The sequence below is a fragment of the Diabrotica undecimpunctata genome, chromosome 7 (genome assembly GCF_040954645.1).
Source record: "Diabrotica undecimpunctata isolate CICGRU chromosome 7, icDiaUnde3, whole genome shotgun sequence".
NCBI classification, from domain to species: Eukaryota; Metazoa; Arthropoda; class Insecta; order Coleoptera; family Chrysomelidae; genus Diabrotica; species Diabrotica undecimpunctata.
The window spans coordinates 32,117,025-32,144,870 of record NC_092809.1 but is presented as its reverse complement, the minus strand read 5'-3'; the positions used below and the strand labels follow the sequence as shown (position 1 = coordinate 32,144,870).

Genomic DNA, 27,846 nt, shown 5'->3' with positions numbered 1-27,846 from the left:
AATCAACCGAGGGACAATATTTACTAAATCTAGCCAAACATTGGCATATGCAAATGACTTGGATCTTGCCGCATAACCTACGACCTATAAATCCAGAAAGATCTTCACTGCACTTTCCAACGCATCAGAGGATACTGGTCTGGTGGTCAACGAAAATAAAACTAACCTCATGCCATTAGGGCCAGATCACAGAATTATATTACGCAGAATATAATTTGGGAATTGGTTAACAATTCTCTTATCTCAAATGCATAATAATCACCACATACATAAATTAGGAAGAAATTATCTTAAAACCTAAAATTCCAAGCCCAATCACTGAGACCATACAAAATAATAAATACTAAGAAATAGCCGAAGCCAAAGATATAATCACCACAATAAAGATTAGACGTCTGAGATAGCTAAAGCGGGTGAAAGTTATCTTGCATGACGTAGTATGTTATCTAAGCCAGAGGAAACTACATGAAGGGATAGACCAGAGTTAAGATGGAGGGATGGTGTAGATGAGGATGCTTTGACGATAAATGTCGCCAACTGGCATCAAGCTGTAAATAATAGGGACAAATAGAAGAAGAATCTTAGGAAGGTGGAGACTTAATTTGGGCCGTCGGTGTCGCGTCGTACCAATAATGATAATGATTATTATTATCTCAAGCTTTGCGATTAGCAATTTTACATTCCAGCTTCCTATTATCATTTTTCTTTTCCGTAGCCTTTTTCATCTCAAGACTTTCCTATCTACATCTCTGAGGAAGGTTTGTGTTTTAGGAGAAAAGTTTTATCCTATTATCAAATGTAAAATATATACCAGCAACTCGCCTTTCACACTCTCTCGTCTGATATATTAAGCATACTAAATAATTACGCCGTTTACACCGTGGTTACGCGACACATTGTGTCTTCGGGTACGTGAGAGTGAGAGTACCAGTGGCGCACCCAGAATTAGTCTTAGGGGGGGTTTTGAAATTTTTTTATGCTACCTCCATGTTGAGTCCCTACAATTTGGGTTTTAGTTCAATTTAAAGTACTAAAGATAGCAGTTCCAAAGATTCGGGTATCTATTATCCTGCCTACCAACTAAAACCACCCTCTCTTACTTATGAGCAGTTGACTGTCGCACGTACCGTACTCCGAAACTGGGATGGCCACTGTAAGGCTGACGACATTTTTGGAACACTCCCTTCTCTTATCTAGACCTTATCTATTGTTCTGATGCTATTTTCTTGTGGCATTTTAAAGTAATTACTATTTTAATGGGAATAAGCCAAAATTGAAGGTTAAAATAAGGTTATTGACGTTTGACATTAATCGAACTTGTAAATACAATACATTTTGAAGACGGCTATCGCCGTATTCCCGTTCTCCTTCGGGAATCCTCCCGGTGCAAGGCATGCTCCTCCTCCAGACCTGTCGATTCCATCGCTCTTCTAATTCCTTCATTTCAAGAGCGTCGAGGTCTACCTCTTTTTTTTCTTCCAGGGGGCTTCAATCCTATTCTGTCAATGACCGTTTCTGTAGCATTCATGTTATTTCTTATAGATTCGTTAGTCTTCCTTTCCTGCCTTGATATTCTAGCACTTCTTCTCAAATAATCCATTTCAACTGTCAACAATCTTCTCTTCAGGTCTGCATTAATTGTCCATACTTCAGAGCCATAGAACAAAGAACTGATTCAACCATGGTTTACCCTATTCTTTTTTTGTTCCTTTCGGAAATGTGGTGATCCCACCATAAGGAGTTCAGACATCCTACAATTTTACGTCCCTGATTACTTCGTGTTTAATTTCGGTTTCTCCCAAGCCGTTCTTAGCAATGAGTGGATCTAAATATTTAAATTTTTTCACTTGTTTGATTTCCACGTCCTCGTCTATCAACACTTCAAACCTTGCATCTGAACTGATAACTGATAATAACTGATTCTGTTTTCTTCATGCTGACTTGTAACCCCCATTTTAAATATTCTCTCTATAGACACTTTATCATAAATTCTAGATCATAAGAATCTTGAGCTAGGATGACTTGGTCATCCGCAAAGTTTAGGAAGAACAGTACGTCATTTCCTATGGAGATTCCCATTCCCTGGCAGTGGTTTTTCCAATTTTGGAGGGCTGCCTCAATATATAAATTAAACAGTAAGGGTGACATACTGCATCCTTGTTTTAGTCCTTTAGTTTCTTTTATTGGCTCTGATAGTCTATATCCGATTTTTAGGTAAGTAGTGTTATCCCTGTATACGTATACTTCTGTGATTATTCCGAAAAGGTATGGACTAATGTCGAGTTGTTGTTAAGCTTGCCACAATTTAAGTCTTGGAACTGTATTATACGCCTTTTCTAGGTCGATGAAGGCTAGATGTACTTCTGTACCAACCGCTATTCTTTTTTATATTAATTGTTGGAGTATAAACAAGTTATCAGTGCAAGATCAAAGATCAAAAATTCAAACGTCAATAAACTTATTTTAACCTTCAATTGCGACTTATTCCCATTAAAATAGTAATTAGATCTTATCTCTGTCATTAGCCCAGTTGGTATTTCTCTTCTTCTTCTTTCTTTTTAATGACTGCTTGGATGTAATTGTGAACACTATTCCATCCCTCCGTATTTCCCGTCATCTTTACGATCATCTCTTACAGTCCCAGGGTTCATACCTATTTCTTTATACATTCTGTTTCTCTCTTCTGTATATCTATTACACTCCAACATTGTGTGAGTAACAGTGTCGGAATATTCGCAGTATAGGCATTTATCTGCATCTGTCTTTCTGAACCTATGAAGATAGCCCTAAAACAGACAATCTACCCAGTCCCTTAGGCTCGGGATCAGCATCTTTGTCCACTGAGCAACATCTTCCTTGTTGTTCCACTCTTCTTGCCATTTTTCCATTGATCTTTCCCTTTCTTTTTTTATAGCTGTTGTCAAATGCTTTCTTCTCCCATAGAGATGTCTCTTTTCTTTTCTACTGCTCTAACACATGCAGAGGAACACAACCCGTGATAGTCCACAAGGCCGCCGCAGATACAGTCCTGTAGGCGCATGCTACTCGCAACAGACTCGTTCTGTCTAATTTTTTATAAGCCTAATATTAGGTATCTATATCTAAATATAATGAAAAATATTATTAATTATTGCGTATTTATACAATAATTATTGTGTTCTACATATTTAAAGTGGTAATTTAATTATTCAATCAGCGTTTTGGATTTTTTGTATTGTGTGTGAAAGACAAGTTACATTTTTCTACTATTCTTTATATATTGTTTACTTTATATGCCCTGGGGGTGGGGGGAGGGTTTAACCCCCAAAACCCCCCCCTGGGTGCGCCACAGGAGAGTACAATTTAAAATTTTGTATTATTAATAAATATTTTAAATTTATAGAAGCATAATTTTTCTCTATTAGTCTAGAAGAGTCAAACCAGCTTTTATGCTAATTAATTTATTAAATTATAAACTTTTTCGATTTTCGTATTTTGTTAATAAACTTCTTGTTCTTCGTAGAAAAGCTCCCATTCTATAATATTCTCGATTTAATTTATATCAACATTCGCCACATTAGTAGTGACCTTCAATGATTCATTTTTTTTATTAAAATAGACTATTTATCAGGTCAGCGATTAAATTTTATAATATAAACAATAATTATGTTGATCATCCTGGTTGAACAAATCGGTAAACTCTAGGAGAAGTACAGTGCACAGTGTTTGTTTTAAATATATATATAATATTTATTCATATTCGTTAATTCCTTGTGAACGCAATAGCGCAATAGCATTTATGAACCTGGCAAGGTATTAAAATAGCTATGCGACCCTGAATACGTATCTGTTGACATCACACATTCCTATGTCGCCTATTATTTACACACACTTGAACCGTAATATTTTAATAACGTAATCGTTGAGTATACTAAGCATCGGGATGACGTAGTTTTTTAAAATTTAGCTATAAGTGATAAATAATAAGGGGCCCCATATTTTTATTCATCTGGGATTTTTTTCAAGATGTTGTACTTGAAAAATGCAAATTTAATCATAACACCTACCAAGGTATCCTATCCTACAATAATAAGTTATCACTTATATTAATTAAGCCGAGTGTTTTATATTTAATTATCATTTACCAAAATACAAAATATGGGTAGCAAATTTGAAAGACAAGTAGGAAAACTAAAAAAACTAACATAATTTAATTTTATTAAATACCAAAGTTATGAGCCCAAATTATATCAAATAAGTCCAATTATAAGTAATTTGTGCAAACCTGTGATGCCCAAATAAACAATGTACAAACTAGTCACCTATTGTGTTACAAGATCTGAATTATGTTACTATTGCTGCTAAAAATTATCTGACAATTACAGAATAAGCAACAGCAGTTCTTCTATTTATGACGAACAATATCATCTACACGACCTTTGGTACCATTAAAGTAAAACTACGTATTAACGGAATATACAAATAGAAATAAATAAATGCGTAAATCCGGCCTATTAAAAAAATTGAAATTCTTTTGTAAATACGTTTATCCTAGCGAGAAATTTATTAGACCATTTTTTTTATGTAGATATGAATGGTGGGGTGACATGTTCTAGCTTTTGTTTCAGTCAATTCAATTTAATCAAGCGACGCAATCAATTCGGGAGCGATCGTCAATCCTTAATGTTTCAGGTAAGCATTGAGAAATTCGTTGGTTACAATATCGGCTTACAGAAAATATTTTTTCACCTACATGCAGTAGTTTGTTCATTAGAAATGGATTCACATTTGATTTTTTTCTAGAATCATGGTCAGAACTAAAAAGCCTATATTCACAAGAGCTACTGGATTGGACCCTAAATGACATGAAAACTGGTATGTCTGCCTATAAAGCATCCAAGATGTATGGTATACCAAAAGATATGATCATGCAAAAGTACGTGCACGAAAATATTGGAATACAACCAGTTTTAACTAGTGATGAGGAAAAACTAATCGTAAAATAGATAGTTTTTGGCTGTCGCGGGTTTTCCAATCCCTTTAAGAATGGAATTTCGGAAAATAGATAGTACTAACATTTCCTAACCTGGCATCTGGAAGTAAGACCTCGTGTATCGCAAAATCTGACAGCTAGCCATTCCTTCTTTACAAAGGAGAGGATAAGAAATTGGTTCAAGAAAGTATATGATTATTTCAGTCAAAATGGCATCACAAATATGTTTAAAGATCCAAGCCGAATATTCAACTGCAACAAGACAGCCATGGCTCTAAAGGACAAACAAGTGTTAGTTAAAAGAGGGTCTAAACTGTATATAACAGAATTGCTAAAGATGAAAAATAATGTCTGACCGTATTAGCAACAATATCCGCTAGTGGAAATATCCACCACCAATGGTTTTGTTTCCCTATACAAGGCTACCAAAACATTTAGTTCCAACTATGCCAATAGATTGGGGTATCGGATACAATGAAACTGTATGGATGAATACAGAAATGTTTTATTAGTACCTATGTCGAAATATAAGCCAAATGCATGGTACTGACAACAGAAAACTAATTGAGGAGCTAAAAGCCGATATTGTGATGGGGAAACCTATCGATGCAACAGTTACGAGATATAGCTTTAATATAAGTTCTCAATTAAGATACCAGGCAGGGAAGACTGGAATAAAGGTGTACCCATACAAGCTGCTGCTACCTGGTACACGGATGGCTCAAAAACATCGGAGGGTGTGGGAGCCGGCATAGTAGGGGCAAATCAAGGGATACATTACCCGGTAAGTCTATTCTTACGATAAATTCTGACCCAAAACCGTAAACATATTTATTACTAATATTCTCATTCATTCACGTATTTTCTAGGTAATACCTGCCTGACACACGATGGGTCCCCCTCCGCTATAAAAACAACAATCGAACTTTCTGGAGACGAGCCGATATAAAAATACCAGTTTTGAGACTATTCGCCGCTCTGTCTAGTCGAGCAGGCCATCGACTTTTCTAGTCTAACGGTATTGGGTATATAACAGGACCTTTTTGGAGAAAACGGGCAGTTAGTTTCTGAAGATTCGCGCCGCGTTTTAAATTGTAACGCACGAATTATAATAAATTGTGTAATTAAGATAAATTAGTAATAAAAACTTTAATAAATTTGTGAGTGTTATAAATAAAACCTTTAATAAATAAATAATAAATAAATTAGAATTAATAAAAACATTACACTATCTAAGGATGTGACAGTTTTCCTGGCGGAAATAGCTGCAATCCATCACTGCGTGGAAGAAATAGAAAGGCAAGAAAGGACGTTCTGTTCACTTGCCATCTTCACAGATAGTCAGGTAGCGCTTAAGGCACACAATTCTGTAGAGGTCAATTCTAAGCTAGTATGGGATTGTGTGTGTGCCCTAAATAAACTAGGAGACCGTAGCAATGTTACGGTAGCCTGGGTACCGGGGCACGAGGGTCATAAGGGCGATGAAAAAGCAGATAAAATGACCAAACAAGGCTCACCATTGCCATTCATTGGACCGGAACCCTTCTGCGGAGTTGCAAAATCAGTAACAAGAATGGCTACAAGGAAGTAGGTAGCTCACAAATCTCTGGAATGGTGGAGGAATTCACCAGGACAAAGACAGGCGAAACAGTTCATTATAGAATATTTGCCAAAATTTACGGCAGACCTAATAAGCAAAGATAGGAAAACAGTCAAGGCTATAGTAGGTCTTCTAACAGGGCACTGTAAGCTGAATAGGCACTTGAAGCTGATGCTGATTCTCACAAGTCTTCCATTTCATCACATTCTTTATGTCATAGCACAGTCAATCACGCTTGCCCTCTTAACATATTCTCTTTCCCCCTCTCGTATACTCTCATTCTGTGTTTTGTGTAATACTTAGAGGTAGCTGGTTAAATGAAATTAGAATAATTATCGAAGAAAATATGCAATATTTTGACTGTAAATATTCTTCTAATGGCGCTACAACCCTTTGTGAGTCTTGGCCTGCTTAACAATGTTCTTCCATTCTGCCCTGTCGGATACTTTCCTTCGCCACTACCTGATGTTCATGGTTTTAAGATCCCTCTCTACGTCGTCTATCCATCTTTTACGGGGCCTTCCTCTTGTTCTGTTTCCTTGGGGCTTCCATCTCTGGACTACTTTTACAGCTCAATTATGTGGCATTCTTTCAAGGTGACCTTTTGACAATTGACAGTGACATTTTGACTGTAAATACATTAGCAAAAAATAGCAACTATCAATTGTGAATAAATTACGAGAATTAACTAGCTTTGTTATCTGTACAAAGAATCGACTTACCTTTTGAAATATTGATGTATTCGTAGCCAGTGGATTAGTGTGGGTACCACGTCGTGATGTCCGGCTGAGGATCAGAAGAGCACTTAACCGATAACCTGGATGTTTTCAGTACGCTGTCTCGTTATGAAATGTGTGTCTTGAGATGGTCAGAAACCCTCTCGCCACGCTTCGAGGTGGTCCGTAGGGCGAAGGTATACCAATAAATTACTCTATTTTTTGGGACATTTTTTGGGCACTTCTTGTGCACTTATGACATACTTCTTGTAAAATAACGTATACTCAAGACTAGTGTCGCGAGGAGCACGATCAACTGGATAACAGATAATACTTGGTATTTCACCGTTTTCTTTGGCTTCAAAATCACTCCTGGATTTAAACGATAACCTCCAGTTTAGGCCTCCAATACTTACATATGTCAAGTTCCACAGCGTGGGCCCTAGAATCGACTCCTGCTGCACTCGAACCTTCATATTGAATACCACTCCTTATTTAATCAAGATCTTTCTCTCGTTCAGGTAATCCATAACTAAACTCATCAGGTAAACCGGATAAACTCTCTCTTGAAATTGTTCTGAAGCTATTTTCTTGTGGCATTTTTATTTCTCTCTTGAAAAGCTCTTGGTACTTCTCCCCATCGCAACATTTTGATTATAGGCAATTTCTGGCCCGCTTCTACCCCATCTTAAGTCCGAGATACTACCATAACCGAAATGAAACCATATTGCCTAGATGACAGTCCTTCTGATTCTTCAGTTACCATTTCTATATTTTCCCTTAACATCTTCTCATATAATTAATCTATACACGAGAGACGAGATGTTAATATCTACGCCACTATCCCGTACTGCAAAATACGAAACATTGCACTTGATTAGTCTTATTTTTATTGGAAAAAATATGCTACTGTGTGTGAGTAGATTTCCCTTTTTTTAAATGTTGCTCTGGTTGTTTCCAGTTCCATGACCGTTATCTATCGTTGGATATCATGTTGGCTACCATATTTGCTATCGTGACTTTATTGACAGCAGCACTAAATAACGATGTAGTCGATTTTCGGTACCATTGCCTTAGATTTTTCAGCCATGATGTTCTTCTTCTATTTAACGAACATGTGCTAGAGACCATACACAAAGATCGAGAATTGATCAACATTATCAAAATAAAAAAGGTCCAATACTCCGGCCATATAATGAGAGGACCCAAATATCGCTTATTCCGGTCGATCATTTAGGGCAAAATACTTGTAAATAAATAACCATACACTTTGTCTTTTTTGGGGAAATTAACATGATAAATTTTTTCGTCTGCGTAGTAGATTCTTTTAAGTTGTTTTTCTCCCATTTAGTATCCTTTTTTTAGTTCTTATTTTTTTATTATTTCATCCATGATCAGATTGAACAATAGATCACTCAGGAAATCTCCCTGTCTTATCCCATTGCCAGTTTTAATTAGTTCAGTTAGTTCTTCTTCTACCTTTACACTTATTGTGCCGTTTTGGTAAATATTGAAAAAATTGAAGAGTTCAAGAAAACTTAGATAGTAGCGAATATTGCATCCTCTGGCATTTATTACTGCTTGATAAAGATCTCTCATACTGAGAATTACCGTTCGTATTTCATTTTGATCAATTTGATCCCATATTTCAACTAAACGCAAAAACAAAAATGATCTAATGTGTTTGGTACGTTATGTAGTTGTCGTAGTCGTCTCCCTACGATGTCCCAAACATGTTCTGTTGGGTTGAGATTAGGTCTTCTCACAGGCCAAAACATGGCAGGAATCCCATCCTCCTGACGATATTGCTGAACAATTTTTGCAATGTGTGGCCTGGCATTTTCTTGCATAAGCATGAAATTATCCCCAATAAACGGTCCAAATGGCACTATATGCTCTTCTAAAATGTCTGTAATGTACCTGTGTGATGTAATCCGCCCGTGATCTGTTCTAACTAACTCCGTACGAGCCTCCAAATTAATCCCACCCCACACAATTACCGAGCCGCCACCATACTGTACAGTCCCTACAGTGTTACACTATGCGTAGCGCTCCCCAACCCTTCTGTACACTCTGTTCCGCCTATTATCAGAATAACCACAGTACCTGGATTTATCGATAAACAGTATTCTTCCCCAATCGTCATTATTCCAAACAACATGTTCATGAGCAAAATGTAATTTTTGGCATTTATGATCTCCGAATATGGGGTGAATAATAGGACAGTGGATGCGCTTCCAGGGCTCAGGTCTGCGGCAAGCCTTCACCTTATCGTATTTTGGCTGGTTCTAAAGGTATAACGATCCAACAATTCATTTTGTAGATATATACTGGTAACAAACCTTTACAATGTACGAAGTGTCAAAACCGCCCCTGATTAGGAGTTTAACCCTTCTACGGCCTTGACCAAGTCTTCTAGAGTTAGTTCCAGTAACAGTTTTAAGACTCTTGAAATGGTTGACTGAGTGACATTAAACCCATCCAGTGTGTTGACAATGACGGTATCCTTCGCGAAGAGTAACGATTCTATATAATACAGTCACTTTCTGACAAATTTCGATTTTTTGGTGCTGGTGGTTCATTTAAAAAAAAAAACGCTTTAAACATTCAGTATAACGCACAACTAGCATGTTTTTAATTTGCTTGCAAAAAATGATAAAAACTTCAGCGTTTTTTATCGTCATTTCGATAAATTTTACAATATATTGGAGGTAACAATGATACGTTATCACAAAAATCGAAAAATTAAAATTATCTGATTTACCAGGATTTTTAAAATTATGCGTTAATTTTGGCGCTCAGTGTATTATTATTGTATTATTTCTTCACATACACGCTAAATGTCTTATAATACAGTTTTGTAATAATATTCCATTTTTATAAATTTTCGTGAACCTTCTACGTATGAGCAATAGAATAATATAACATGTACATGCTAATTTGTAATGATACTGAAGAGTAAAATTGCAAAAATGTTACAATTTAGGTACACTGTATTATCGGCAGAGGAAGAGTGTTGAAGTTACAACAAAGCAGAACTTTACAAAAGAAAAATATATAAATATATAAGTGACAGAATATTTGTGTTTTTTTTGTTATTTTCAGGGCTAAAATAATAAACCATATTTTATATATCTCTATCCAATATGTTCTATAATTATATTATATAAAAATACATATACGTGTATATTATAAAATTAAGAGAGATTATATTTTTTAGCATAGAATAACTTATGACTTGTTATTTTACTACTCTATTTATTTTCCATTGCTTTTAAATAAATTTTTAGTAGCAGTTTTATTCAAAACTTGTTTTAAAGCCTCCAAATGTTTTAGTTCATGCCCCAAACACGTATAGAGCTGGAAAAATCAAAGATTTTACCATGCTAGAGGCACAGAGGCACCGTGGCGTAGAGGCTAGAGTTAGACACTTATGTGCTGTGACCTGTGATTGTGATTTAGGATTTAGGCACAGTATATTGCTTAAATTAGGTTTAGTTTAAGTTTAGGTCACGGTTTAGGTTAGCTTGTTAGTTAGCTTAAATATTATTTATCACGGCAAAAGTATAGAGAAAGTGCCGATGAAGTTAGCTACAAATGAGGGGTAGATTTGTATTTGGCAGTTTTGCCATATCACAAATAAATCACGAAAGAGCATGCGATATAATATTAATTAATGTTACTTAACATTATTTTTAAGTTTTTAAAAGAAGTTTAATTAATTTAAATTTAATATATTATAATTTAAATTAACTTTAACTTTTTAAGCTTTTAAATTCTTAAGTTTCTTAGGTATTCAGGTACCATTTCATCCCAAAATTATAAGAAAATAAGTATAAAATTGAAACCTGTTGCAATCTGGCAACTAGTGCTTTTAAAGTTTTGACAAGATTGCCAAGTTTATTTGCTAATCTACCAAAGGCCAATTATAAATTTTTTTTTCTAATAACTAACTGCAACTAATATCAAAAGAAACAAATATTCATTCGATCGTGTTTTATATAAATTTAAAAAATTTTACAAAATACCCGATTGGTAATATAATATAATAAAAATGTACTGTTTCAAAGCATATTTGAAGCATACATATACATAATAAGGATATGGCAATACCGCAAACACAAATTTGACGGATCATTTGTAGCTAACTTCATCAGCACTTTCTCTATACTTTTGCCACAGTATATTGCTTAAAAAGAATTATACTGTGCTTTTGCCTTTATCTTTATTTATATATTTATCTATGGTGTTGTGGAAGTAAAAGTAAAAATACATGAAATTAAGTTTAATCAAATGGAAGTAATAAAACAAGAAATCAGTGAGGAGACCTGTGAAGTAGAAATAGAGAATAGTGAATTGGATGATGCTCCTTTGGATAGATTTAAATGTGAAATAAAGGAAGAATCCAATCTAGAAACTACCAATTATACTTTTGATTGTTCAGCTTTAAAGGAATTTCCAATAAAGACTGAAATAAAACAAGATGGAAATAAACTTGGTAATGCTAAAAAAGTGGACGGTAAATATAAACTGAAATTTGAATATTATTTTGACTTAATTTGATATTTGTTGATATTTTAAAGAGTGTATAAATGATAGTTTTTACATAAAACAGGGTTGGTGTTATTATTTTTATTATTATTAAGGAATAAAACAAACAGCTTAATTCAACAATATATTAAAGCAAGAATTGTACCAAAATTAAAAGATAACTGGGCACTATCAGAGGCAGCAAAACATTTTAACATAAGCAGAAACACAGTTTTTCTATTAATAAAAAAATGGAAGGAATAAGAAACACTCGAAAAATAGCCTGGGTCTGGAAGGTTTTGGTTGGTCACCGAAATTTTTTTTATGATGTTACCTCCATTTTGACTTTTGACTCCTTAAAATGTGTGAGTAAGTAACAGTGTTGGAATAGTGTCGGGTTAACCCCCAGAACTCCCTGTGTGCGCCACTGTCTGGAAGATAGTGTAAACTATACTAAATTTAGGTATGTAAAAATAAAATTAATATTTTGTAATATCTTCTGTCCCAAAAATCTTGATTTTGTAGTTGATGGTTTAAAGTAAATATATGTCTTGATTTTGCCTCAAGTTGTTGTCTTTCTTCCCGGAAACTGTGACATAATTCTTGCAGTTTTCGCATCTTCAAAAGGATTCTCTTCTAATCTCTCCAAAAGACCAAAACCGTATGATCTCCATGAGCGGTAGATATTTTTGGTATTCAGAATCTTGCTTTCTTTCGACAGTTTCTTGTTCTCTCTCTCTCTCTTTTATTAATATTAAAAACTGTTGTTCTGCTTATGTTAAAATAGTTCGCTACATCAGATAGTGACCAACCATCTTCTAATTTTGATACAATTCTTGATTTTAGTTCTCTGCTAGCATGTGGAGTGATTTTCTGAGGTTGAACAGAATAAGTTATCTGACAAATTTTAAGATTTGGCAGTGGCAGTGACAGTATGTAAATAATAAGTATTTATCCTTCAAAATACACTGGTCAATTTTCTACCAGATACACTTAGACCAAGAGTCATATTAGTTTTTTTAGGAACCAGTTGTACATTGTACCTTTATTGAAATCTCCACTTCAATACCAGGTCAACTGTATACAATACTTTCGATTTTATGTAGTCAGAAACATCTTAAAAAGATAAAACAAAAGCCTAAAAACTTCTAATTGGTCAATCAATTTTTGATTCAAACTAGGTACAACTTATACTAGGTACAATTAATATCTACCTAATCAAGTATTCAAAATGTCCTATGTTGTTAACAGTATCGTAAACAAATCTAGAATGTGTCTATTACATTTCTCTAGAATTTAATATGGATTCATTGATAATTATTTGCCTTAGCTCTGCAACACTTTTTGGTTTAGTTTTATAAATTCTACTTTTTAAGCATCCCCAATAAAAATAATCTTTAAGGTTTAAATCAGCTGAACTAGGAGGCCATTCAATACTACCTAATCTACCAATCTATCTTCCAGAAAATGCATCCATAGTCTGATCCAAATAATGCCAAGCATTTACATTAAAATCCATCTTGCTGAAACCATTAAAATTGATGGTTGAGTTTATCGAAAGTACAAGCTGAATATAGCCGCAAATGTCAACCATGAAATAAAATATTTCGGATTTGGCAGTGTTGGGATGTTTCTATTATGCATATGTTGTATGCTTTAAATATAAAGAGAGAAATAATTTAAAAAGTACATTTTGATTATACTATTTTATTAATTCTGCAATTTTTAATTTATATTAAGCAATAACGAATAAATATTCATCTCTTTCGAGATTCATTGCAACCATCTGATAACTGCTGATTTGATGACTGCCAAATCTATCCCCTAATCTATCAAAGGGCAATTGCCAAAAATATTTCTAATAATTACTGCAATTAATCTCCAAAGAAACAAATATTTACTTATTCTTGTTTTAGATAAATCAAAAATTGCAGAATTCATAACACAATATAATCAAAATGTACTTTTCTAAAGCTTTATCCCTTTATATTTGAAGCATATAGTATATACATTATAAAAACATGCCAACCCTGCTAAACTGAAATTTTTTGTTCCATGTTTGACATTTGCGGCTATAATCAGCTTGTACTTTCGGTAAACTCAACCAAATTGACTCCAAACTTGTTTTTCAGGACCGGCACAATTTCATTTGCTTCAAGCTTGTTAAATCTCCTATAAAAAATGGCCCAATTACATGAGTACCCACTATACCTTACCATACTTTTACTCACTCATTACAATTCACACACACAATTCACACACATCACTCACAATTACCTCACTCCATTGCCTTTAATTTTGGCATTTTATATTACCACGCAGTGTAAGTAATGTTTTTTTTTGCAATTTTTTATTTTATTTATCATTACCTCACTAAACTATAATCTAAGGTCGTAGTCATCTTCATTTAATTCTTGCAACAACTGGATTTTGTAGGCTTTGACTGAATTCCTATGTAATACACACAACTATATTCTTGCAACAACTGGATTTTGTAGGCTTTGACTGAATTCCTATGTAATACACACAACTATGAAGGAAGAATGACCTATGTCATGTATTTGTGCAGATCTGCTTGATGAGCATGTTTGGGGATCTTCAAGGAAACTCTGCATTAAATCTCAAGTTTTATTGTATATTATAACAGTTTTTGGTCTACCTGTTTGAATGCCATCTTTTACTTGTCCAGTTTCCTCAAAGTGATTTACAGTTTTTTGTACCATTGCCTTATTGATAGGAGAATGGCTTGGGAAAATATTGTTGAACAAGTTGGCTACTTCACTATAAGATCTTTTTCTATCGCTGTAATTCACTATTTTCATTAAAGAACATCTGTCTTGCAGAGCTTTTAAAAACACATAAAACAACTGTCAGATTTAGTTTTATTTTATAAAACTTTTCAATAAATGTCAAGCTTTTGTTAGTTTTTTTAATTAATGTTAAAATCACAGCATTCTATATTTACTGAATTACTTCAAACTATTTGGCACTGAAAAGTTTTATTTATTTAAGATCTTAGTGATTAGATAAAATACCAAGTATTACATACAATTGAACTCATATTGAAGTGAGGATACCAATAATAATGCAATATAAAGAGTGTTTAAATATAAATATTTTTCTTAAACAAATACTCAAGAACAACATATTTTTAGAAAATATAATAAAAATTTATATTTAACAGTGGCCTTATCTTAATCCCATGTTTTTTCATTCTTCTGTACAAATACGTAATTTCCAATTAGCAGATATTGTCAAATCACTGACGATATATTTACTTATGTTTTATGGAAAAATGTAAAAGGACTATCCCGCAATATTGAATATATTTTATCTTTTATGATACTCTGTAGAGACCGGTTTATACTTCTTGGCCATTGTTTAACGCGTAAATATATCATATTTTAAGAAGAATTCTGGTAAGTCCACAAATCCGGAAGTAATTCTCCTAAATCCGGTTAAAAAAGGTGACTCCATCTTTACGCACAATATAGAATGTGAACACACAACACACGTTCACTAAACAGGAACATATCTAAACGTCTTTATACACAATATAGAATGTGAACACATTGAACACATGTGAACATATTTATATCATTTAATACTTCTACTGTCTGAAATGATATTATGCTTTAATTTGATTGTTAAATTCATTTTCTCTTATACTCAAATATTATATTATAGTTGGTTTGTATTTTAGGTTATCTCCAAGCCGAACACAAAATGCAAATTATAGACACACTAATTGAAGATTCATCTTACGAAGGAAATTATATGAGTCAACACTATGAAGTAAAAATATTAAATAACGATATGAAAGTTGCGAGTGGACAAAGACCTTACACGTGTGAAATTTGTTTGAAGCAATTTAGTCAAGCAAGATATTTGAAAAGACATTTGAGAGCACATGCTGGTAAAAAATCTTACAAGTGTGAAATTTGTTCTAAGCAATTTAGTCAAGCAAGTTATTTGAAAACACATTTGGGAGTGCACACTGGAGAAAATTCTTATAAGTGTGAAATTTGTTGTAAGCAATTTAGCCAAGCAAGTAATTTGAAAACACATTTGAGAGTACACACTGGGAAAAAATCTTACAAGTGTGATATTTGTTTTAAGCAGTTTAGTCAAGCAAGTTATTTGAAAACACATTTGGGAGTGCACACTGGAGAAAACTCTTATAAGTGTGAAATTTGTTTTAAGCAATTTAGTCAAGCGAGTAATTTGAAATCACATTTGATATTGCACACTGGAGAAAAATCTTACAAGTGTAAAATTTGTTTAAAACAGTTTAGTGTAGCAGGTACTTTAAAAACACATTTGGAAGTACACACTGGAGAAAAATCTTACAAGTGTGAAATTTGTTTTAAGCAATTTAGTCAAGCAAGTCATTTGAAAACACATTTGAGATTGCACATTGGCGAAAAACCTTATCAGTGTGAAATTTGTTTTAAGCAGTTTATTCAAGTATGTGATTTGAAGAGGCATTTGAGAGTACATACTGGAGAAAAATCTTACAAGTGTGAAATTTGTTTTAAACAGTTTTCATACAAATGGTCTTTGAAAACACATTTGAGAGTACACATTAGGGAAAAATCTTATAAATGTGAAATTTGCTTTAAACAGTTTTCTTACAAATGTTCTTTAAAAACACATTTGAAACTACACGTTGGAGAAAAATCTTACAAGTGTGAAATTTGTTTTAAGCAATTTAGTCAAGCAAGTAATTTGAAAACACATTTGAGAGTGCACACTGCAGACAAATCTTACAAGTGTGAAATTTGTTTTAAGGAATTTAGTCATGCATCTAATTTGAAAAAACATTTGGAAGTGCACACTGGGGAAAAATCTTACAAGTGTGACATTTGTTTTAAGCAATTTATTCATGCAAGTAATTTGAAAACACATTTGAGAGTGCACAGTGGAGAAAAGTCTTACAAGTGTGAAATTTGTTTTAAGCAATTTAGTCATGCATGTTATTTGAAAACACATTTGGGTGTGCACACTGGAGATAAATCTTACAAGTGTGAAATTTGTTTTAAGAAATTTAGTAGAGCAAGTCATTTGACAATACATTCTAGAGTGCACACTGGCGAAAAACCTTACAAGTGTGAATTTTGTTTTAAGCGGTTTACTCAAGAATATGATTTGAAAAGGCATTTGAGAGTGCACACTGGAGAAAAACCTTATAAGTGTGAAATTTGTTTAAAACAGTTTTCTTACAAATGTTCTTTAAAAACACATTTGAGAGTGCATACTGGAGAAAAAGTGTAAAATTTGTTTAAGCCGTTTTCTTACCAAGTACTTAATATGAAGATTAAGTACTTAATATGAAACTTCAAATTTCGAAATTCGTTCATATAAAAAATACGTTTGTATATTAGGTAGAACGTGGATATTTATTGTAATTAATAGATCAATAATAAATCATTTCACTGTTATTTAGTTCATAGATAATCTTCACTGTTCAATCAAAAAATATAAAATGTGTACAACTTGAATTATCCAAATGCTTGTGTGGCGTGTAGAAAGGAAATAATTTTTTTAACCCTCTAGGTACTCAGGCTGGCAGAAACGTTATATTAGACATAGCTATTTAGATAACCTCGGGCCAATAAACATAGTTCTAGCAACTATTAGGACTCCCGGTAAGGGTCTAAAATAAATATTTCTTGGAAAATATATAAGGGAAAAGGAATTTTTCGGCTTACCTCGTCAAGAGGCTACTCAACAGAATTTCGTCCAGGCTGTTGCACGTTTAAAGAGAGAAAGGGACGAGGAATTTACGAACGCCAATTTTGAGGCGACAGTCGGAGCTATTAGAAACTACAGTAGCGTCCTGCAGGTAATCTAGATGCACTCGGCGGATAGATGGCGTGAGCAACATTGATTTGAAGATTTACTAGGAATTATAATAATAAATTTTGAAACTTTGAAAAATAATTTGAAACGTATATAGTAACGTATCTCACTGATCCTCACTTCTTATTTTTATTGGCATTCTAGGCGTCTTTTCACTTCCACTTCGACTTCATCTTCATTTCTTTTTCTGTTATTATAGGTGAGAATCAGATTTATAGGCAGTGGCCTCTCAGAACTGTAAATGCGGTAAAGCGACTACATCGTTGCCAGTTTGTGATGATAGATATTCTAGTAATTTTTATTTTAATCATTCACAAGCAGCAACATTATCATATATTAATGATCGTTTTGTATTCGTTGAGGAATCTAATAAAATGTATTTAATAGCATCAATATTTATGTATAATATATTTATACATAGAAAACATCTAAAGTACGATAATATTCTGTATTAAAGTCATACATGACAACGTCGTGTTCTTAGGACCCGTAGAAAGGAATAGTAGATCAATGTTGCCATAAGACAAAGATACATTGTTCATTGATTTCGTACTTTAGCATTCAGTGGCGTATTGTTTACACTGTTGCAGTGAATTTTAAAAATTAATCTTTATATCCAACGTTATATATGGATCTCGTTATATCCAAATTGTAAGAAGTTTATTGCGGACGACAGTTAAAAAGGATATTTATTTATAGCTACGGTCGAGCTAAAACGTAAAAAAACACGTTTTTCAATATTATTTTCTCTCGTTATAAGCAAATTTACCTCGCTATAGACAGAGGGTTATAGTTCAATAGAAATTTCACGTTACATCTAATGTACCTCGTTACAAGCGAAAAATCGTAATAACCATGTTCGTTATAGAGGGAGTATACTGTGTTCACCTTGTTTTCGAGAGCCATTTCGTCGACAGCATATTTCTTGAATTCGTGTATATATACCTATCCTTCTTCAGGTTCCTTCTCCTATCGGAGGTTGGAAATCATCATCGCTATTTTAATTTTATTGGCCGCGCTTCTTAATAATTCTAATGAGCTGCAACCGAACCACTCTCTCAAATTTCTTATCCAGGATATTTCGCGTCGTCCTGGGTTTCTCTTCCCTTGCATAATTAACCTAAGTAATACGTACTTCTCACCCCTCATTACATGACCCAGATATTGAATCTTTATTAATTTTAACAGTTGTTATGACTTCACATTCTTTCTTCATTCTTTGTAACACCTCTATATTAGTTACTTTTTCAGTCCACGATATTCTGTGGATTCTTCTGTAGCGCCACATCTCAAAGGAGTTTAATTTTTTGATTTCAGACTGTTTTATTGTCCACGCTTCCATTCCGTATAGTAAAGTAGAAAAAAACGTAACAACGTAGCATTCTTGTTTGGAGATCTAGATTAAGGTTACGGTTGCAAAGTTTCTTCAATTTTATAAACCTTATTACGATGACATTTTAATAGTCGGTAGCTCAGAAATAGACTTGGATTCAAAAGTGCGCGTGGTATTATCGCGTTTCCAGGAAGATATGGGACTGCATATGCGCAAAAGTGCGTTTTCCGAACAAAAACTATGGAGTTTCATTATTTTCAAATTATTGAAGACGGTTTACGCCCCACTAAAGACAAAATCGCGGCCATAACTAATGCGCCTGCGCCAACCCATAAAACCGAGTTGCAAGCTTTTCTTGGACTTTTAAATTTTTATCATGTTTTTCCAAAGACAAGGCAACAATTGCGAATCCGTTACATGCACTGCTCCGAAAGGACGTGCCATATAACTTGCGAAAAAACCTGTGTTAGGACATTACAATGAACAAAAAGATTTATATTTGACGTGTGATGCCAGCTCTTACGGGGTAGGTTGTGTGCTTAGTCAACGTGATGAGTACTCTATCATCTACTGAACGAAATTTCTCCCAAATCGACAAAGAAGCACTGGCCATAATATCGGGCATTAAAAAATTCCATGAATACGTATATGGCAGGAAAATAAGCATAAGAACGGACCATAAACCATTGTTGTGTATTTTTAATCCGAAAAAAGGTGTTCCAGAGATACTGTCACCCAGAATGCTTAGATGGGCTCTTATGTTATCTGCTTAGGATTACGAATTATGTTACGTACCAGGTTCAAAAATTCAGAATGCAGATGCTATTAGCAGATTGCCACAAAAGGTACATGCCCCAGAACCACCAAGCTCAGATGACGTTTTGGTACATTGGTTTACAAGGGTAATAGTTCCACTCGGAGGGAGGAAAACAATACTGAATTTGCTACACTCAGCACACCCCGGAATCGTAAAAATACATGCAGCGAGTACCAGGAGTCTAGAAACATGCCAAAAAAGGCTCCAATCCATCCGTGGGGATGGCCCAGACCTCCATAGGCAAGAATACACCTCGATTTTGCCGGTCCATTTAAAGACAAAATGTTTCTGATTATCATAGACCCGTACTCGAAGTGGTTGGAGGTTAAAATCATTCCAAATACCTCTAGTGTTGTGACTATAGATGTATTACGTACTTTATTTGTCACTCGTGGCATCCCAGATGTCGTAGTATCAGATAACGGAACTTGTTTTACGTCAGCTGAGTTCCAAGATTTTTTAAAGAAAAACCTTATTAGACAAGCATTGGTTGCACCGTACCATCCAAGTAGTAATGGGCAAGCGGAACGCATGGTACAAAATGTAAAAAATGCACTAAAAAAAAAGACAGATAGTAATGAAGAAACTAAAATACAATTAGCATTGCACAGATATCTCTTTACTCAGCACATTACACCTCATTGTATACTTTTTCCATTGTCAATTTGCCAAGCGTCGGCTTTTGAGGTTCTTTGATGTCGATGCCGACCATTGGCGTGGAAATTAAGAAAAGGGATCAGTTATCAAACGCATATTTCAAGAAAAATCATATAATTTTTATTAATTTTTACATAATTATATTCAGGAAAATTTCTCATTTTTGGGCAGAAATTGTTTAAACAATTTTTTAAACAAATTCAAAATATCACCTTTTGTGCTCCAAAAAATATTTTTTAGGTTTTTGGGTGACTCTAAATAAGATCTATGTCATTTTTCTCAAAAGTTAATAGTTTTGGAGATATAAGCGATTTAAAATCCGAAAAATGCGATACCTAATATGCATTTTCGAGGCTTGAAAAATATGTAAATGAGTATTTTTGAGATTCAAGAGTATCTAAACTAAAGTATCAACATTGATTTTGGTGAGAAATCGGAGCAATATTTTCCGTAGCAGAAAAAGGTGATCTTTTGAATTTGAATTGTTTCCGGCAAAAATGTCCGGCACCCTTCAACCTTCGATTTGTTTAAACGGGGCATTTTTGAATAGGACTCTTCAAAGGACAGAATCAGTTTTTTTTTCAAATGGGAGCGGGCTCACAACACCGAATAAATAACAAATTAATTCTTTCAAATTAAAGCTTGTTAATTTTAGTGATTTATAAGAATATTGGACTTATTATTTAGTTTTTACATAAACCATAATATTTTTTTACAATTATCTGTAAATAATGGCTCATTCTGTCAGAAAATTTTAAAACATTGTCTATCCAGCAATTAAGATAGTCAACTGAAATTTAATTTTTAAACACGGCCTACTGTTAATGCACAAACAGGGTGAATCTTCAATATTTTGCTTCGAGTTAGAGATATCTGAAAAAGTTATTTGGAAAAGATGTTCCAAATATTATTTTAACCCCACATAACAAAGTTTTATGTCAAAATTCGCACTTTTACTTTTTTCATTAATTGAAGAGCTTATTTCCTGTGTCTTAAATCCAAAATTTCGATTTTTTAAATTTTCTTTTTTTAAACTTTATAGATTTCTTCAAGTCTAGAATAAAGTTATATGTACCAAAACAACTTCTTATTTACCATTTAAAAGTGCATATGAAAATTGTAAAATTGTATAATTTGTATGTTAAATTTGTATGAAAATCTGTAATTTCATGGATTTCATTATATGGATGTAAGACACTTTGGAAATAAGCTCTTCAATTGTAGTCAGGATTCTAAAACGGACAGTTGGCTGTCCCGAGATGCATCTTTAGACAGCCAATTGTAGATTTAGGATCGAGATTACAAATAATACTGAAAAACTAAAATTGCGAATTTTGTCATGAAATTTGGTATGTGCGTTTACAATAAGTGGAACAACTTTTCCAAATAAGTTTTTCCGATTTCTCTAACGCGAAGCAAAATATCGAAAATTTACCCTGTTTGTGGATTCGCAGTAAGCCGCGTTTAAAATTTAAATTTCAGATGACTATCTTAAAAAAATGTGCACTAACAACATGTATGACTGTGCAAAATGTCAAATCTGTATGTATTTTAGTAGCTGATATATAGAGTTGTCTTCATCTTAAATGCGACACACTGTATAATAATGAATACTAGTGTTCAAGATGCATCGCGATAGCTGTAAAGAAATTAATTAGAAGGACTGAAAAGAATCGTCAGTGTGCCTGTAAAATTGTAAACTGTTCGCTGAATAACGTCTTTTGCAGCAGTGTCAATCCTACCCAATTTTTTATTTGGTCGCTTTCGTTTTAAGGAATGATCTGTAACTGTGCCTAATTTAATAATTGTATATATCGTCTTATACCCGATTTTTTTAATACATGAATTCTCGAAACAATTGCATTATCAGCCATCCCAATATTTTCTTTTTTCAAACACTCATACATATTTAAAGCTATTCTTTGGGATTGTACGTGCAAATCTTTATTTTTTAATTCAGAGCTGTCATTAACATAATTGTCATTATTTATTGATAACACAGAAGTTGATGCATCTTAAAAAATGCCATCCTAGAAAAATATAATATTACTTATAACTTATATTACCTATACCCTATAAGCCTCCGCCTCTGCAATAGGAAATATTTTAGGGTATCGCATAGCAGACAACAGGTGTTCATTAGAATTTATTGGTTTGCGCTTCGCGCTGTTGCCATAATGCATGAGTTTAAAATTAGTGAATATAACCTTAATACCATTATTAATATATCTGCAATTTTTCATGTTTCCAGGTAAGGTATAAAATCAATGAAATTTGGAAAAAAATAATACAATTCTTGAAACCGTTTTTGAGAACTTGGATTCTTAAAAGTTGTCTGATTTCTTAAAAGTCGATCATTATATCTATAAAAGTATTACCGCTAAATTCACCAACAGGGCAACGTCGAACGTTCAAATTCTCTCCAGACTACAATGTTGCCAATATTCGAAAATTACTTAGAATATAAGTAATATATACAAAGTTCACGGTTGCTTTAATTCATTAGTGAAGAGTCCATGGAAATATTAGTACCTAGTTAATTAATTTATATATATATTTTTGAGAATAAGTTCATATTATTTTTTAAGAGTGTCGTTCGTTGACTAGCAATTGAATAATAACGAATAGAAAATAGAGAATATTTTTTAAATATAACCTTAGGAATTTTAGGAAATATGTCTGACAACCTTGATTTGAAAGGCGGTCTCTTTGATACCAGAATAAGACATGTTTATGTTGGAAAATTATTAGTGGATGTACTATACAACAGGGAGATGCCCATTTGAGTTTTGCATATCAACATCAATTTGATTTTGTTTAAATTTAGATTAAGTCCGATCTCTTTTCTAGATCTTTGAACCCTTACCAGATACTATCGTTCTTCTATGTTATCATCAAGCACTATTATTATAGGCGTATGTAATATCGTTAATTATTTCTTCATTTATTTTGGCGCCTAATGCTTTTAAATTTTCTCCGAATAAATACTAAAATGTAGAAGGAATAGAATACGTCTCTGTCGTAGGCTCTTTCTAATTTCAAAACTCTCACTGAACTCTAAACGAACTACCAATTTATTTAACCTTTACTGACTGGTTCCAGTAAATATTTGCTAAATTCGGATATCTTTGTAGTCGCAGTCAATATTTTGGAGTATTTCAATTAATTACTGACGCTTTAGATTGTCGAAAGGTTTAGATTAATTCACAAAGCATATGTAGATACCCGTGTTCCAGTCTCTGCACCGTTGGATCAGCACTTGTAAGCAAAAAACCGCTTCTCTAGTGCCAAGAGCATTTCGGACCCCAAATTTTATATTCAGTCGGGGTTCAACTGGGTAAATTGAGCGTTTATTAGAACGGTTTGAGATGCAAAAAAACTTCAACGTACAGCTTAACATCGATTTTGCACAAAAATGGATAGTGATCTATTGAACCATATTGTGTTCTTGACAAAAGCTAATAAGATACTCTCTACGATCGTTTTCCTCACAATTTCCGCAGTTTCCAATTGCTTATATATATATATATATATATATATATATATATATATATATATATATATATATATATATATATATATATATTTTTGTATTACAATTGCATATTTTTATTTCATACTTATTTGTCAACTGATCAACCGTTCCAATTGTTCATAGAATGCCTCAACGGTAGTTTCATCTTTATACGTCGTTACGTTTGTGCGTACATCTGTATTATGTTTAAATTTATTGGTGTCGCCTACAGTCCAAGGTATACCAATCTGTCACTGAGAGATATTAGGATGCTATAGCTAACAGAGCTATAAATCCTGTTAGCTCCTGTGATAGATTATATTATAACTAACAGAGGTATACATCTATCAAAAATAATCGATCTAAGATACCACACCTCAGCAGATGTAGGTAGCGACCATAGCCTAGTATTATGTAAAATGGGAATCATCACGAAATACTTAAAACCCAAAAGAGCGGCACTAACAGAAATAAAAATCACAGTCGAAGGACTAAATACGAAATCCACGGAATAATTTTACAGAAAAAGAATGTCAGAGAAAACTGCCGGGAATGAAATATTAGAAAACGATAACATCGAGGAAAGCTGGGAAAAGTTCAAAAATAGTGACAGCAACAGAATCACTTCGAGAGATAAAAGTAACGAACACTAACATATCAAAAAAGAAAACCCCATGGTTTAGAGAGGAAGTGAAGAAAAGAAGAAAGCCTTTTTACAACGAAGCATATTCAATCATTCCGCAAATTCTTCCAAATTTTTGCCCTTACAAATTTCTTTTAGGAGTTATACTACGCTTTCTAATTGGCATATCGAGGGCAAGTCATGGTTCTCCTATGATCTTTTCCCTTCTCAGAAACAAGTCAATAGCTTGTTTCTGTTCGCTTCACTTCCAAGAACAGATATAATTTTCTTGCTTTCTAAAACCTCCTAAAATCAAGGAAGTCCCTTTCACTCGAGTCGATCCTCAATTCTAAAGTATAATTAGGGCTAATCTCGCATAAGCCAAAAAATATCCCCTCTTGAGAGAATATTTAAGCTCTCATACGAATTTCGAAAAATATTACTTTATTTTTATTTGTGTACCAGCCTTCGAGTTAACCAGGTCAACTTGGCGGTAAGTCGTTTATTCAGATCATGTCTTGTAACTGTCCCGCTAAATTCGATTTTTGATTATTGATTCTAATTAATTATAGACTTTGATGTCACTTCTGTTTGCCATCGTACTTCGTATCCCGTATCTTATGCCTAGTATCTTCTACCATCTTTGACGTCATTAGGTCTCCTGCTGCCGGTATATCTCCGGACCTGCCTCAAAATTTCTTCCTTTGTGACATCTCCCCCAGTAAGGACAAAAGTACGTACATAAGACAAACTAAGTACGTAGTGATGGGACATAAAGTATGTACAATGTACGTACTTTGCTGTACGAAGTACGTACTTAATACGTACATTTTCCAATTTATGGTACATACCTAGTACATATTGAAGGTATGTACCTAGTACATATACATATTATGTACATACTATACACACTTATGATGATTTATGTAAATATAGGTGAATATATCTTTATTATTCATATTTGAAGTACAAAAACAAGCAAAACTTATAAATCTTAAAGTTTACCAAATGGTTTTGTTTTAAATATACTTCCTCACCCACAAAATACATTCTTCAGTATGACTATATAAGTTAAAAAACACTCGACTGAATAAGATAACAGGAAACCACACTATAAGCACGAACACCAAAAATAAGTAAACAAAATCTAAATGAAACTGTCTTGCAATGAATTATCACATCAAAACTGTACTCGAGGTGGAAAATTCCTAAGCAAACAAATTAGGTTAGGTTAACATAACCTAACATAATAAATATGTTTAGCTCTTCTTTCTCACGGTACATACTTAAGACGTAGAAGTACGTACTCTTCTGTACGTACTGGTATGTACCGCAGTGTACGTACTTAAAACGTACATTTTACATCATGTACGTACTTAAAACGTACTGTGCTGTTTGGGGCGTCTACGTCAAATATGTCCACCTGAATCTGATAACCTCGGACGTCTACCGTGTTTTCCTCTGTACGAGCCACAATAGTCTTATTCAGGCACTCTGCCGGTTCTTTCCTTGCTGCTTCAAGGATAAGGTCTCCGCTCCTGGTCTTTTTAGTGCTTTTAACACTAATCCGCTCCTTCTTCGTGTCTATGTTACCCTTTATTTGTTTCAGCAACTCGGCAAAAGATTTTCCGCCTCCCTTCACGATCACCTTCTGCGTCCCCCTCCTATTTTTTCATTGTCATACTCCTCCAGCACGAGGTGGAGGTCTATACCTCTAAAGGTGACTTCAAGGAGCTTCCTGAGGTTCGAACCTCTGAAACCGCTCACTACTTTTACGGATGCCTCTCTTGTCTCTACAATGTCTATGTCTTCACTCAATTTAGACAAAATTCGAATATACATTATATATTATATATATAATAGTAAATTTGAATTACTCCTCCTGGTTAAAAAACAAACCATAGTTTCAGGGTATTTATCCATATACAATAAGCGTTATGTATCGTTCTTTCGATAAATTTTACAATATAAGTACCGGAGGTAGGTAACAATAATATGTTATCACAAAAATCAAAACATTAAAATTATTTGATTTACAAGGATTTTTAAAGTTATGCGTTAATTTTGGCGCGCAGTGCATTATTATTGTATTATTTCTTCACATACACGCTAAATGTCTTATATAAATTTTCATGAATCTTCTACTTCTGAGCAATAGAAATAATACATGCTAATTTGTAATGAGCAAAATTGCAAAAATGTTACAATTTACACTGTATTATCGGCAGAGGAAGAGTGTTTAAGATATAGAAGTTATAACAAAGTAGAACTTTACAAAAGAAAAATATAGAAATATATAAGTGACAAAATATTTGTGTTTTTTTTTTGTTCTTTTCAGGGCTTTGGCGTTTTAATGTAATGGAAAACAGATAGTCGTTGAATAATAAATAAAAACTTATTGTAAAATAATAAACCATAACAATATATTTCTCTATCCGATAATATGTTCTATATATAAAAATGCATAAGTGTATTATATTATTAAAAGAGAATATATATTTTTAGCATAGCATAAATTATTGTTATTTTACGGCTATATTTATTTTCCATCGCATAAATGTTTTTTTAGCAGTTTTATTAAAAACTTGTTTTTAAATTTACTGCCATATGTTTTAGTTCATGGCCCAAACACGTATAGAGCTAGAAACTGTCTACCTATTTTTTTATTCATTTATAGAGGCTAGACACTTATGTGCTGTTTGTTGTTGTGATCATAGATAAAATTACACCTTTTTATAGATTGGTAACATGGTACAATGAATACAATCATTGTAGTTGTTCGGTGATTGTACCATGGATTGGCACCATTGGTAACAGGGATCACATACCATACATACTGAGTATGTATGGTTTGTGACAGGGATAGCCCACCTACGAACCGTGGGGATAGCCAAGCACAAACCATAGAGTATATGTATGGTCTGTGTAGCCAAGGTCAAATCAGGTCGTTTGGTAGCGGAGGGAGTGTGCTGTGGTGCAAAGTTGAATTTAGCCAAATACGGCGCCATATTTGTATTTGTTTTATTTTTTATAATTTAAAATTTTTTATATAAATAGTGCAAAAAGGTACAATTTTAGACCATTTTTTATTATGGCATCGAACACATTATATGGAATACCAATGGAAAAACGAAGAAATGAACAAAGAAGAATTGTTGTGTTCCAGATTACATGGATACTACTAGCAAGCATTACCGTTTTCCAACTCCACGAAATTATATGG

General features: G+C 33.5%; 1 protein-coding gene and 1 long non-coding RNA gene across 3 annotated transcripts; both read left to right on the top strand.

Annotated features, from left to right (window-relative positions):
• Positions 1-4,619: 4,619 nt before the first annotated feature.
• Positions 4,620-6,129, top strand: LOC140446233 (uncharacterized). Its single transcript, XR_011951474.1, has 3 exons — positions 4,620-4,671; positions 4,783-5,756; positions 5,842-6,129. It is a non-coding gene; the product is annotated as an uncharacterized lncRNA (long non-coding RNA).
• A 5,345-nt stretch (positions 6,130-11,474) lies between these two features.
• On the top strand, positions 11,475-17,406 carry LOC140445151 (uncharacterized). Of its 2 annotated transcripts, none has more exons than XM_072537010.1 (2): positions 11,475-11,786; positions 15,522-17,406. In XM_072537010.1, the coding sequence occupies exons 1-2, from the start codon at positions 11,582-11,584 to the stop codon at positions 17,090-17,092; spliced, it is 1,776 nt and encodes a 591-aa protein (XP_072393111.1). In that variant the 5' UTR covers positions 11,475-11,581; the 3' UTR covers positions 17,093-17,406. The 2 variants fall into 2 exon arrangements, with proteins under 2 accessions (XP_072393111.1, XP_072393110.1); XM_072537009.1 differs by having other exon boundaries at positions 11,475-11,807.
• The last annotated feature ends 10,440 nt before the right edge of the window (positions 17,407-27,846 follow it).